Source organism: Clytia hemisphaerica, unplaced genomic scaffold, assembly GCF_902728285.1.
Source record: "Clytia hemisphaerica strain Z4C2 unplaced genomic scaffold, Clytia hemisphaerica genome assembly, whole genome shotgun sequence".
Lineage (NCBI taxonomy): Eukaryota > Metazoa > Cnidaria > Hydrozoa > Leptothecata > Clytiidae > Clytia > Clytia hemisphaerica.
The window spans coordinates 1-13,147 of NW_027103629.1; the positions used below are offsets into that span (position 1 = coordinate 1).

The window sequence follows — 13,147 nt, forward strand, 5'->3', positions numbered from 1 at the left end:
CTTTGAATCCACAATCTTCTGACTTCGTTTGTTCCTTTTTACAGCAATCGTTGTGGACTGGTGGCGAGAGATCTTGACGACGCCCATCAAACGTCCTCACGTCAATGCGGCTACTTTTTATTATCGCCAATGTGAAAAACATTTCGCAAAGTTTTTGGCCATCATTGACTTCTTTGATCTCCTGGAGTAAGTTAATTCATGTCTTTGAACTTAGTGCTTTTAGGTAGATTTTGCTGCTATCATAATTTCTGCACTGCTGAACTTGCTCAAAATGTAAGTTTCTTTTGTACTATTCTTTTACCCTTAGACAATGTGTAAAACGCTTGAAGTACAACGGAAGTGCAAACTTGGAGAAAACGTAAGTCTCAGAAATTTGATATAATTTCTGAACCTTTTTGTGTTCTTTTGATCGAACCTACAACTGTAAGAAGGTCTTTGGTTATTTCTTTAAAGTATGATCCTGATCCAGAAGTTAATAATAATCCATCTTTGCGAATGAAGCCACATTAGCTTCCATTGTCATTCTTTTCCATACAGAAATGTTACAGCAGAATCAACAAAACAGTTTTTCGAGAACAAATACGCCTCTTTGACTCGCCCATCACCTCGATTATCTGTTGGCAACTCGCACCGACGTCAACTAAGTAGCTGTGAGTATCTTTTTCTTCTTGCTGGTTGGTAAACCTAAGAAGTGTCTCGTGTTCTAATTATACTTTGTTTTTGTAGCACATTTTATGCAATTTTGTCCTAGCGTAAGTGTAATTTTTAAATAATTATCGAATAACCTTTAATTTTTACAGCCAGTGCAAGTCAATTTTCCATTTCTGATTATGAGTTGGAGAAGAAATCATTGTTAGAAGCCAACTTGGCGAACGAAGTTGCAGTCACTGTACTCGATATGATTGAACTCTTCATAACTCATTTTAAGGTTTGCATTTTGAATAGACTCATAAACCTATTTTGACAAAATAGAGGTGAAATAAAGCATGAGTAATGTGTCGGTCACGTGTAGATCGAATCTTTTTCAAATAGACAGGTTCTCCAACCCTTTTGTAATGTGATTTCCTCTATCCCAGCTGGTACGTGCATTGTTCCAACCTTTATCTAATGTTCACAATGTCCATATAACGCTGACTCCGGCAAATTATCCCCTTCTTAACACCCCCGCCCAACCCTCGGAGATTTATGATGCCCAATATTTTCATGACTTTTAGTTTCGAAATAATTTTTGACAAAAATGACAAAAAGTAGTATTACGATAAGATTGGCCTAATAATAAAAGAGTTGCGTTGTAAATTGATCAAATTTTCATTTTGAATATACAAAAGTACAGACAAATTACGCTTCATGTCGATCCCCAGCTGTCAAAAGGGATCCCCTTTCTTGCTGCGCCACTTCCTTGAAGAATACTCACAAACCGAAGTCTTAAGGTGCCATTCTATGTTTAGAAGGGGGGAGGTTACCAAACTATAGTTTTTGTTGCACACTTCGGAGATTTACAGTCTTGTTGCATTGTTGCATCCTTATCTTTCAGTTTCACTTGGAGCAAGACGATGGCGACAATGTGTTAATGAAGAAGTTATTTAACGTTTTGATGACGTTCTTACGGATCGGTCAATCAGAAGAAGTGATGAAATATGTATTCGCTTCACTTAGAAGTTTCATGCATAAATTCTCTTCTGTTCTCTTCCACGGATCAGCCAACGTCTGTGGAGTGCTTTGTTATGAGGTACGCTGCTTTTATTTTGTAGTTCTCTACCTCAGCTGAGATAAAATCTGTCTAATGTCTCTTTGTCCAAAAACTTGGCTTTGGTCTAGAGGTATTATTGCAGGTCGCACCTTCAGTTTTTGTAACTTGGTTGTAAAATGTAAAGTTACCAGTGATTGGTTGATTCACAGTTTCTATATTTCTTTTGTTTTAGATTTTACGACTTTGCAATTCCAAAATCGAAAGTGTTCGAACTCAGGTAAATGAATTTTTTATCAATTCTTTTTAAACTGTTTAATTCATTTGATTTTTGAAATATATTCCATGAAAATATATTCACACAACCTCTGATTTAACCATGTTTCCCTTCTTCTATTGACAGGCGTGCTGTTTCATGTACTTATTGATGCGAAGTAATTATGAGTTCAGTGGTAAAGGATGTGCAAGAGTTCATCATCAGGTAAAAATCGTCAAAATGCCAGTAGCAACTTTGAATTCGGTGGTAGTGAATGGAATGAAATTTAACTGTAGTTTTTTTTAATGGGAATGGATTTTAACTATTTCTTCACTGGTTAAGATTCAAATCAGCAATTTAAAAAAAAGACGAATAATTCTGACTTTACTAACATAATAATCTTTCATCTTTCATTTTTCTCTATTCCAGGTCATCGTAGCCGTTTCCAAACTGATAGCAGCTGGTATGAACAGACATTCCATGCTTCAATCACTCATTATCTTGAAAAACTATTCGGTTGATGACAAAGGAATGAAAGTAAGTCATTGTTCGGAAAAAGCATTGAAAATGTGATGTAAATTCTATTCTCAACTGCGTACCTAACAAATTCATAGCTTTTCATAGTTTAAGTCATTTTAAAAATCGCCTTGTGACAGTAATTATGACCAACTCTTATTAATCATTTTCATTCTTTTGGAACAGAGCACAGAGTTTCCAGCAGAAGTTCGTGATTTGATCAAGAAAGTACACACTGTCTTATTGGCAACTGCTCAAATGAAGGTACACTCAAATTTTCTCGTTAGTTATTGGTTCTCATGTTTATTGATACTCTTTGTTTATGTTCCACCTACCATAAAACTCGAGGTTTAAGAAACTAGAAGACAATAGCAGAATGAAAATATTCTCCCGTTTTAGATTCAGCTTAGTAACCGGCCATATTTCTTTCCATAGGAACACGAAGATGATCATGAAGTCTTGGTTGACCTCCAATACAGCCTCGCCAAATCTTATTCCAGTACCCCAGAACTACGTCAAACGTGGCTACAAAGTATGGCTCTTATACACGAAAAACATGGAGACTACTCTGAGGTATGTGTGTGAAATGAAATGGAAATTGTAAGAAATCAAGTGTAAAAAGACATACTTCCCTGCCCTTCTCCGTCGGAAAAAGCTTCTCGGACAGTTTTATGAGCAGAACATTCGATGTTCAGTTAAACTGTTTACAATTATCTAAAGGTAATTATGTTGTTGATATTAGCATCACTTCATAAATTTCTACTTTCAGTCAGCGATGTGTTACATTCACTCAGCAGCTTTAGTGGCGGAATATTTGAAGTCACGAGGCGAATATCCAGGCGGAAGTTCATTGTTTCGAAACATGTCATCGAATATTGTTCCTGATGAGAGTTTGACAGTCGATGATGGTGGAGATAATAGTGAGCTTATCTACAGAACTGTAAGTTTGTTGTTGACCTCTATTTGTTTCTGTTTCCAACCCATTTGCTCCCTACGATGTCCTTTTTCACATTAAACAAAGGCAAAAATTTGTCTGTTCCCAGACTGGGCTCTTTTTATAAACATTTGCATTCCCATAGCATACATCGTGTGTCAATTTAATAAACGAATTTGAGTAGAAAATGGCTTTCTGACCCGTGAATCAACGGTTTAAATGGAATCATGAATCCTCGAATGAATCCTCAAGTATCCTCCCACCCTTTGGTCAACTCATTCAGAAAGGGTTAGTTATTCCCCTAGACTGTACCAAAGTTTGCATTTCTTTTTTCACCAGAAAAACTTGATAGATTTGCTTGAAGTGAGTGCTGATCGAATCAGGATGTCGGAACGTTATGAACTAATGGGTGAAATTTACAAGATCGCTATACCTCTTTACGAGTTGGAGCGCAATTTCCCGGTAAGTTGAAGATTTTATCAGCAAAATGTTGGAGATATCAAATCAGGCGGTGATCCGATATACCTTCGTTTGTCAAACTTAAGATTGAGGGTTATTTTAGAACAAAACAAATTATATGGTCAAAATTTACACCATCAATAGATTCAACATTTATCAATATTTCGTTATAGTTATTAGCGATTGCGTACGGTACATTGAAAGAATCTTATGAAAAGGTGGTTGCCGTCATGGAAACTGGAAAACGAATGTTGGGAAGATATTATCGAGTGGCTTTCTATGGAAGGGTAAGATAGGAAATGCTTTGAAAATAACTTTTATTTTTAGAGATTATAACGTAAAGTATAATGTTGTCGTCTAAAAGAACTTTCTCTTTCTCTCTCTTTTCTTTAGGTTTTCAAAAGCAACGATGGTAAAGAGTTTATATACAAAGAACCCAAGTTGACTTCCCTACCTGAGATTTCACAACGTCTGAATGAAAAGTATGATCAAAAATACGGAAACGTCAAACTAATCATGGATTCTGCCAAGGTTGGTGATTTCTGTATTTCAGATGTCCACTAAAAATTTATCTCATCTCAATTTTCATCTCTCGTCATTTGCAATATGCAGCTAAAGCCGCTTATCCTGCTCATGGTCGTATCAACAACTTTTCATTTTTTAGTTGTGTTTTCTCATTTTGACAGGTCAAGCCAGAAGAATTGAATCCTGCTGTCAACTATATACAGGTACATCTTTTGTGCTCTCATCATCAGAAGAGATTCACCTTCAATCTTTTATTAGGAGAGCTCTTCAAAAGAAACACTAACTTCAAATTCTGAAGTACACTGGGTTTTAGCAGTATTTACCATCACCTCACACTTAGGAGCTATGTTTATCATAATTTGTTTATCACCTTGTTAACTTACACTCCAGAAAAAACTAAAAGATATCAGAGATTTAACAATGCTTTGATTCTTTTCAGAAGGTTTTCATCAAAGGTTTCTTGGTTTTTTCATTCTTCACTGACATATTGTAATCAAAAGTTGCCCGTTCTCACTAGCTACCTACATCACATGGTAAATGTTTTACTTTTACTTTTTGCCAGGTGACATTTGTCGAGCCCTACTTTGATGAAGATGAGTTGAAACAAAGAGTGACGGCTTTCGAACGTGAAAATAACATTCGAAGGTTCGTGTTCGAAACACCTTTCACATTGTCCGGTAAAGCACGTGGCTCACTGTCCGAACAACACAAACGGAAAACTATATTGACAAGTAAGTTTCATTTCTTTTGTCTTGGTGGTACTGAATTAAATAGATACCACGTCATAATATTGGAAATCGAAGACCATTCATTAATTTAGTTATAAACTTTCATAAGATTATTCCATTATCATATGCCTTTAATATTGTATACTTTCGCACGTATTTTAAGCGACACTATTCTACTCACGGGGAAATATTGTACTTCAACCGTTATGATCACTTGTCGTGTCATCGAGTTATGTAGAGAAAGCAGCGGCACTTTAATTATTCTTTTGGATATTTTTCAGCATCGCACAGTTTCCCATACGTCAAAAAGAGGATTTTGGTCGTTCAACAAGAACAATACGAACTTTCACCGATCGAGGTAAAAGCTTTCTCTCAGCACTCTCTCATTTTGAGACTTGATAATGATCGATTTGATCGGGTGGATTTTTGGGGAATTTCATTTCATTTCAATCAGCATGTTTTTTTCCTACAATTTTTTGGTCAAAAAGAGGAAAAGACTAATTTCTTCAATTTATCTACTTAGTCAAGCAAACAAGCTACCGTAATTAGAGTAAATTCAAAAGAAATTGACGTAAACACATGGCACATAACGCAAAATAGCTATGTGACCTAAATCATCAGGGCCACCTTATCTCATTAGGGCACCTAAAAACTTGACTGAAACCATATTTTCTTACTGAGATATTCGCTTTTTATTTCTAGGTGGCGATTGATGAGATGCAAAACAAAGTGATAGATCTGAACCAAGTGATCAATTTGGACCCACCTGACATGAAGAAATTACAACTCAGATTAGCTGGTAGTGTCAGTGTTCAGGTAAGGAAGTTTTCTACTTAGTTTGCTTTGTGATCTGACAAGTAACAATTTTAATGTCAGTTCGGTAATTTTGTCGAAAGAAAATCTCTTGTTATTGAATTGGTAGATGACTATCAAAAGGAAAGAAATCAGTCATATTACTAAATAAATTCATCTACAAAATACGTCAGTTATTTTCTTCTATGTACAGGTAAATGCGGGACCGATGGCATACGCTGAAACCTTCTTGGACAATGAAGTGGTGAAGAATTATATGAGCAAACATGTGGAAGCGCTCCAACAAACCTACAGGTTGGTGCATCAGTATTGCGCTTTAGACGTCGGTCTACCTTTTTTATAGCAAAAACTATTTCTAAGGAAAACTTTGACCTTGTGTGTAGCTAGACATTTATTTTTTAATAATTTCTTACTCATAGTTTTTGTTCAGTTTCGTTTTCAATTTGAGTTTCGAATGCACTGCACTCACAACTCGAATGTTTACTCGTTATTCGTTACTTCCTTGCAGAGATTTTGTGAAGGTTTGTGGGAACGCAATCAACGTCAACGAGATCTTGATTCAAAAAGACCAGACGGCCTACCATGAAGATTTGAAAGAACGATATGAAGTGCTCAAAACCAAAATTGCTGATTATGTCGGCCCCGTAAGTCTAATTCTAGTTCAGGGAATAGATCTTATTGGAATTTTTGATTTTTCTAAAAAAGCGATGCATTGTGGGAGTATTACAATAGAATTCCCTCGAGAAATTCCTAAGAGATTTATATTGTAATACTCCCGAAACAATCAAAATCGGAATAAGATCTATTGGTTCAAGACCTTTCATCTTTCACATTTATATTTCACAATTGCTGTCCCGAAAAATATTTCACATTTGAATTCACAACTTTGAATTTAATTGGTAATTCTCGTCAAAACAATTAAATCACTAGTGGGCACCAAGTTTTATTGAAGAAAATTTTTTTATTACAGGAAACGATGGAAGATTCGTTCCTTTTGTTGCCACAGCAACATTCTGAAGCTTAAAGCTATACCTTAAAGGTACGCCTCAAATATAATATTTTATTCAATTTTTAAAGTTATTTTTTATACGAAAATTTGATTTTAATTTATGATATATTTTTCTTTTAATTTGTTGTTTTTGTTTTTGTCGAAAATGGTGAGAAGATAATTTTAATTTTTTTATTTTGTAAAAACCTAAAATTTTAGTGATCTAGAGTTTCTTCCAATCTTTTAAACCGAGATTCGCCAACGTCCCCTGGTTGGGTCGCTAAATCTTTGTTTCTAGTTTAAATATTTTCTCAAAATAGAAATAGCTTAACTTTTACTTTATATTAGAAATTTTTTTTAGTAGCTTCCCTTTGAGTACAACTAAAAATGTAATGGGATTCTTTCCAAGGTCTGAACATTTCAAGGATTTTGTTTTGCCCGACGAAATGAAGAGACGTTTTTTAAATCAAAGCTTGAGTATCAAGAGCATTCAATGTGCTTTTTATAAACCTACACAGCAGAAACCAAAAAAATATGAAAAAGGAGTACATCGGCCTGTTTTTCAAAAAGAAATAGTTTTTCGCTCGGCAATTAGAAATTACACCAAGTGGAAATCTTGTCAATATTATACGAATATTATTACCCATGACAACTTGGAAATATATTTATGTTGATTTAAAATATAAAGAAGATATATTTCATTAAATTTGAAATGTATTAAAACTTTTGTTAGGTTGTGTTGAACCTGCCTTGGAGGTCCTTTGAATTCAAAACCTTTATTCGTTCTCACCGTCCCTTCATCTGTTACCAGCTTTTCTCGGGATTGGCCACTAGTTTATTTAGATTTTTTCAAACGATGATGCAAAATAACCCCAAAATAACGGGACAAGCTGGAGTTTTTACAAGCTCTTATTTGATTTGGTTGGTCGTTAAGATGTAATAAAAGAATCGTATTACTTTTTCTAAAGAACGCGTCATCTCTATCACTTTAAATGACCAATTAGTGAAGTATCTAGTAAAAACTCCAGCTCATCCCAAAATAACAGGACCCAAGAATGACGGAGCCTGATATTCGAAGAAGTTTTTTGCCAAATTTGGGCCAAAAAGTGCAAACATCGAAAATAGGTCACCGGTTGTTTTATGAAAGTACGATTGCGTAATTAATATTGTGATCATGATTTCGCAAGTTAGCAGTCACGTGTGCTTTTACGAGATTTGATTTTGCAAAAGGGGCTAAAAACTGAAGAACGTAATATTCAAATATCGTTTAGACTGAACGGATAATGCGTAAAAATAACTTTTGCTAGAACATTTCTCTGGTAGAATAGAAACAAAGTAATTTTAGCTATTCACTTCTGTTTGTGATTTTTCGGTTTTTCATCTTGAACTTGTGAATTTGAAGACTTTGTGTGATTTTTATTTTTCCCCATTGTGTTTTTATTTGATACAATTAGATGACGAGAAAATTGCTTTTGTTCACAAACTAGATAAATTGAGTTGAGAAAAGTAGAGTTTATAGGGTGTTTATAGTGTTTGGATTGATCCTTAAAGTTTATTTCGAATTAGCTGTCAGTGTTTTTTCAAACGAAGATGAAAAATGAAGAAGAAGAAAATCAACTTCTTGTAGAATAATGCTATGATCTTCATTTCTGTATCAGTAACTCTTCAATCTTAGAACGTCATAAATGCGAGAAAAGATTAAAAACATTCATTCAAGCAAAAAATACAGCTTCAAACTTTGCCCTGGTTGACTTAAGAAAGCAGATGAGATGGAGTTCTTATAAGATACTTTGATGATTGGTCAATTTGAAGTAATAAAAATGACGCGTTCTTTAGGTAAAGTAACAAAATTGTTTTATTACTGGTTAACGACCATTCAAATCAAATAAGAGCTTGTAAAAACTCCATCTCGTCCCTAAGAAAGGGCTCTTTTTTGTTGTTTTTTTGATGATTTTTGAAGTCCATCATTGATAAACTTTGGAAAGGTTTTTTCACATTAATGATGTTCTAAGATCAAAGAATCAATCACATTTGAGAAAATTATAATTATAGCACAATTATTGAAGAAGTTGAAGTTTATTCTTCTTCATTTTGATTTTTTCGAGTATTTTTTTTATGACATTATCCCACTCTGGATTATCTTTTCAACGAGCACAAATCGTTACTTAATTCAAATTCTATCGAAAGTTATTAAAGTTTGAAAAAACACTGCCAGCTAATTTGAAATAAACTAAAGGGCTCTGACCATAGTGAATTTTTAATATTTGCCACTTAAAAAATATAAAGTTCTACTTGATGAAGCCCACAAAACTGTGGCATGTTATACATACACCCCACATACACGTTTTTTTTTATATAACGTGTGTTTATAAGGAACTCGAGGCTGAAAATGGTCCAAAAAATAAAGAATTGTTTAGGAACTGCTCAGGCTGAGAATAAGAAAACAAGTTTTAAGGAATCCAATTTTTGCGAATCCAAACTTAGCAGCTATGTAAATAGGGACTCGATAAGGAACTTTGAGGCTTAAATTGTCTGTAAAAATAAGGAACTCCAGGCTGAGAGCAAAGTTAAGGCTCCTTATAAAAAAAAGAAACGTGTATTCTGTTAGGCCAATTATCCGCGAGTCTGAAAATTTAAGAATCGCAATGAAACAATTTGATGAAAGAAGAAAATGAAGACTTTTGCGAAGAAGAGTATTTCAACATTAAAAAAACTTAGTATCGGCGAAGAAAAAACATTTTGAAATATTTTTTGCGGTAGATGGTGTATCTTTTGTCGAACTAAAATTATTTTTTCGGAAAATTTTTCTAAAAGCTTATTTGCTTCAAAATTTTTCATACAAAAGCTGCCATAACTTTTGATTCATTAATTAGAAAAATTTTCCGAAAAATTTAAAACAGTTCAATACTTCGCGGACAGTTAGAAAAAACTTTGAAACAAAAAGGCTAATTACCCATTAAAACATTAGCACTTTTCATAAAAGAAGGTGATGCAACATATTATTAACGTATTTTTAAAGTTCATAACGTCATTTTTGCAATTAAATTCTTAATTACTCTTTAGGGATTTGATTAAAAATCAATTTATAAAGGGAATTCTTTGTTGACAGTGTTAAAGAACCTAAAACATAACTTTCATGCTCAAATACTAAATAAATTTTCCGACTATGGTCAGAGCCACAGATATCTGTAATGCCCGAAGGGCTAGATAGGCAACTTTAAGCTTTCTCCAGCAAAAAAAAGTGAAGCAAAAATTTGACTTTTTAAATTTCGTGCCGATGGATAGGATCTAGCATTTTAATTGTTTTCGGAGCGTGAGATCAAAAAAAGTAGGCGGCAAACGCTATTTCACATCTCTCAAACCGGTGAAATTGCATATTTTAGTCACGTGACTTTGGTAGGAAATCCTTCCAAACATAGGCTTCACTTTTCGATAAAAGCCGCAAATCTAGCCTTTCGGGCTTTACAGATCTGTGGTCAGAGCCCTTAAGTATTTGGCTGTAATTAATGGGTTCTTAGAGTATTCGACAGTATTTTGTTTTGATCTGAAATTATTCTACCTACAACAGACTGTGTGTTATTGTGATCCAAAAAGGAAGTAAAGTAACTGGTAAATCGATTTACTTGAGAAGGAAAAATGTTTTTGAATCTTAGGGAAGGAAATTTTCAGCAGATTGTTCCCTGAAGATAAAGTACTAAAAAAATGGAATTTCTTTATATTCGAACAGAAAGTTTAACATGAGAAAAGTGTAAAGTAAATTATTTCTTCACTCTTCACTACTTTTATTTCAAGGCGTTAAAATATTGAGTAGGTTTCTTTGCAATGAAAATCGCTTTGCTATTCTATTGACAAAAACATATGCAAAAGATCTTTCGGAACCAAAAATAACATTTTCCTCTTTTTATGCTTTGTTATTTGAGACCGAGCGTGTTAAGCGAGAAACCATTTAACTTCCTCCTTGACCCGAACTCCATGAAACACAGTGAGGTATCAAGCACGACATTTCTCTTCTTGTATTTTGTAAGCAAAACAAAGAGAAGGTGAATTTATTGCTTCCCGTGTATGAATAATTTCAAATCTTTCCATAATTAATTAGTGGAAAATTGGAATGAAATTATCATCAGGAAGTTGATATTTTGATGTATCGTGAAAATGTAAGAAATCAGAATAGCGGAGTAACCGTTTTGAATGGCGTATATAGAATACACAAAATATTTTACACTAAGCCTCCGTTTTTCGGGTCGAAAAACGGCTGAAAGGCTGACATCAATTAATAAGAAAATGTTTTTACAGATTTTTTTAAAGAGTCAAAAAGGGGAGAAATTTCTGATCTGATTAGCGTTCAGATCCTAAGAAATGGATACTCATTATTCGTTATTTAAACAAAAGTTTGAGTGAAGTAAGGTAAGGCCAAAGAGTTGGTTTACTGCGCCATTCAAGCTCGATATTTTTTCATATTCTTACATTTACAATGACTGGGCTGTTATAAGTATAAAATACTGGCTGTGATTAAAAGTTTTTGTCAAAAAAAATATAAGGTCCGTATTGAAAAGTTCCGTATTTTCTTTCACTGCTGGTATAAAAATTGCGTAATAATCACTTTAACAACGTTAAGGTATGCCCTTGTTATTTCCGGTTTGAGAGCTAAGTAGAAACGAAATTTTAAACCATAAATGCTACAATGTAAACGTTGTATTTGACAATAGATTTTCATATATTTGAATTCTGCAGGATTTAGACATCGAGCTTGAATCAACATGATTAATTCTACTGGCTGTATTTGTCATTAAACTTTCATCGTATGCAATTTAACATTTGTTTTTTCTCCGACAGATGAAAATTGAAAAAATATGTTGAACAACACGAGCTTGGAGATGTCTGTAGGCGTGAATGGAGTTTCGTGCCCGCCTTTCGGTTTACTGCTGGTGGGAACGCCCTTAGCAACTAATATTTATTTATCTATTGCAAGTGTAGCAACCTTTCTTTCCTTGTGTGCTATCGTGCTGAATCTTCTGGTTTTAATAGCGCTTTTATCATTACAACAATACCGTACAAACTTTTTACTCATCCTTTTAAACGTGGTTGACTTGTTCAGTGGATTGATTTTGCTCCCTTCCTATGCTTACTACATGTGGGAACTACATCAAGGAAGGTTGGAATGTATTTTTGGTAGAACATTAATGGTGATAGGGTATTGTTTGACAATCATTAGTTGCTCCACTATCGCTTTCATCACAGCACAACTTTACAGTGCTATTTTCAATCCGTTTGGCCATCACCGCTGGTCTCGAAAGTCAAACTGTCTACCTATCGTATTCATGTGTTGGTTTGGCCTTGCTGTTTTGGTGTTTCTGTTTGCATTTATACTGACAGTGTATTGGAAAATGTTTAAGTTGTGCGTTGGAGGGATTTTCTTTACCATCTACGTGATTTTAGTGATTGCGCACAAAAAAGTATATGCAGGCACTCAACGCATCGCCAAGTTTACGCATCACCAACAAAACGATCAAAAACTCGTCCTCCAACGACGTACATTTAAAATGATAACGACGGTTTTGATAGCATTCGGTTTATGTTACCTGCCGTATATCATTTTCGCTCTTTACATCGCTATCAAAGGGATCAATCCTGAAATAAGAAGTTTCTATGGACCATGGGTGGAAGTGATGGCTATGAGTAGTTCAGTTTTCAATCCCGTCATCTATTGTTTTCGTTTGAAATCCATACGAAGAAAAGTCATCATTCTGTTATGTTGTAAAAAGACATTGCGTCAAACATCTCGTAAATTCTCCGTCATCAAACAACAGACTGGCATACCACTGACCTCAATCAGTTTAAGTGTGCTGACGAGTAGCATTACGTCATTGTCCAGCATTAAGTTCAACCATCAGAGTAAATACCATGACAAAAACAGCAACAATCATAAAATCATTTGCAAAACACTCAGTCAACCCACAAATGTACTCAATCCCAAAAACAAAGACATTTCAACATTGGACGGGATTCATAGACATCAAGCTTCCGTATTGAAGCAAGCCCGCTATTTATATATTCCGTGATTTGCTTTTATTAGTCACATGGGATTAGTTTTTGGGAAAAAACAAATACAGTTAACGTTCTCTAATTCGATCTTCAAGGGGAATTGGATTTTCATCGGATAAGGGAGCTTATCGAATAAGGGAACGTCGTTTATGAGAGTTTCTTGTTGACAGGGACTTTAAATTTCATCGAATAAGGGAGC

General features: G+C 34.4%; 2 protein-coding genes across 2 annotated transcripts; both read left to right on the forward strand.

The window, feature by feature from the left end:
- The first annotated feature begins 47 nt into the window (after positions 1-47).
- On the forward strand, positions 48-7,580 carry LOC136802548 (dedicator of cytokinesis protein 9-like). The gene is made up of 21 exons (XM_067059281.1): positions 48-186; positions 308-358; positions 538-650; positions 801-928; positions 1,535-1,729; positions 1,923-1,967; positions 2,091-2,168; positions 2,373-2,480; positions 2,646-2,723; positions 2,895-3,032; positions 3,229-3,399; positions 3,733-3,855; positions 4,026-4,139; positions 4,246-4,383; positions 4,539-4,580; positions 4,940-5,108; positions 5,387-5,463; positions 5,808-5,921; positions 6,112-6,212; positions 6,427-6,562; positions 6,889-7,580. The coding sequence occupies exons 4-21, from the start codon at positions 899-901 to the stop codon at positions 6,940-6,942; spliced, it is 1,911 nt and encodes a 636-aa protein (XP_066915382.1). The 5' UTR covers positions 48-186; positions 308-358; positions 538-650; positions 801-898; the 3' UTR covers positions 6,943-7,580.
- A 4,175-nt stretch (positions 7,581-11,755) lies between these two features.
- On the forward strand, positions 11,756-12,985 carry LOC136802549 (short-wave-sensitive opsin 1-like). Its single transcript, XM_067059282.1, has one exon. It carries the CDS (start codon positions 11,757-11,759, stop codon positions 12,963-12,965), a length of 1,209 nt encoding a protein of 402 aa, XP_066915383.1. The 5' UTR covers position 11,756; the 3' UTR covers positions 12,966-12,985.
- Positions 12,986-13,147: the final 162 nt, after the last annotated feature.

What these genes read in the sequence shown, in the direction of transcription:
- LOC136802548 (XM_067059281.1), top strand. Translation starts at nt 899, where the DNA reads ATGATTGAACTCTTCATAACTCATTTTAAG. An exon ending in AACATGGAGACTACTCTGAG is followed by an intron (nt 3,033 to 3,228) that starts GTATGTGTGTGA and finishes TTCTACTTTCAG; the next exon opens with TCAGCGATGTGTTACATTCA. An exon ending in GAGTGGCTTTCTATGGAAGG is followed by an intron (nt 4,140 to 4,245) that starts GTAAGATAGGAA and finishes TCTTTTCTTTAG; the next exon opens with GTTTTCAAAAGCAACGATGG.
- LOC136802549 (XM_067059282.1), top strand. Translation starts at nt 11,757, where the DNA reads ATGTTGAACAACACGAGCTTGGAGATGTCTGTAGGCGTGAATGGAGTT.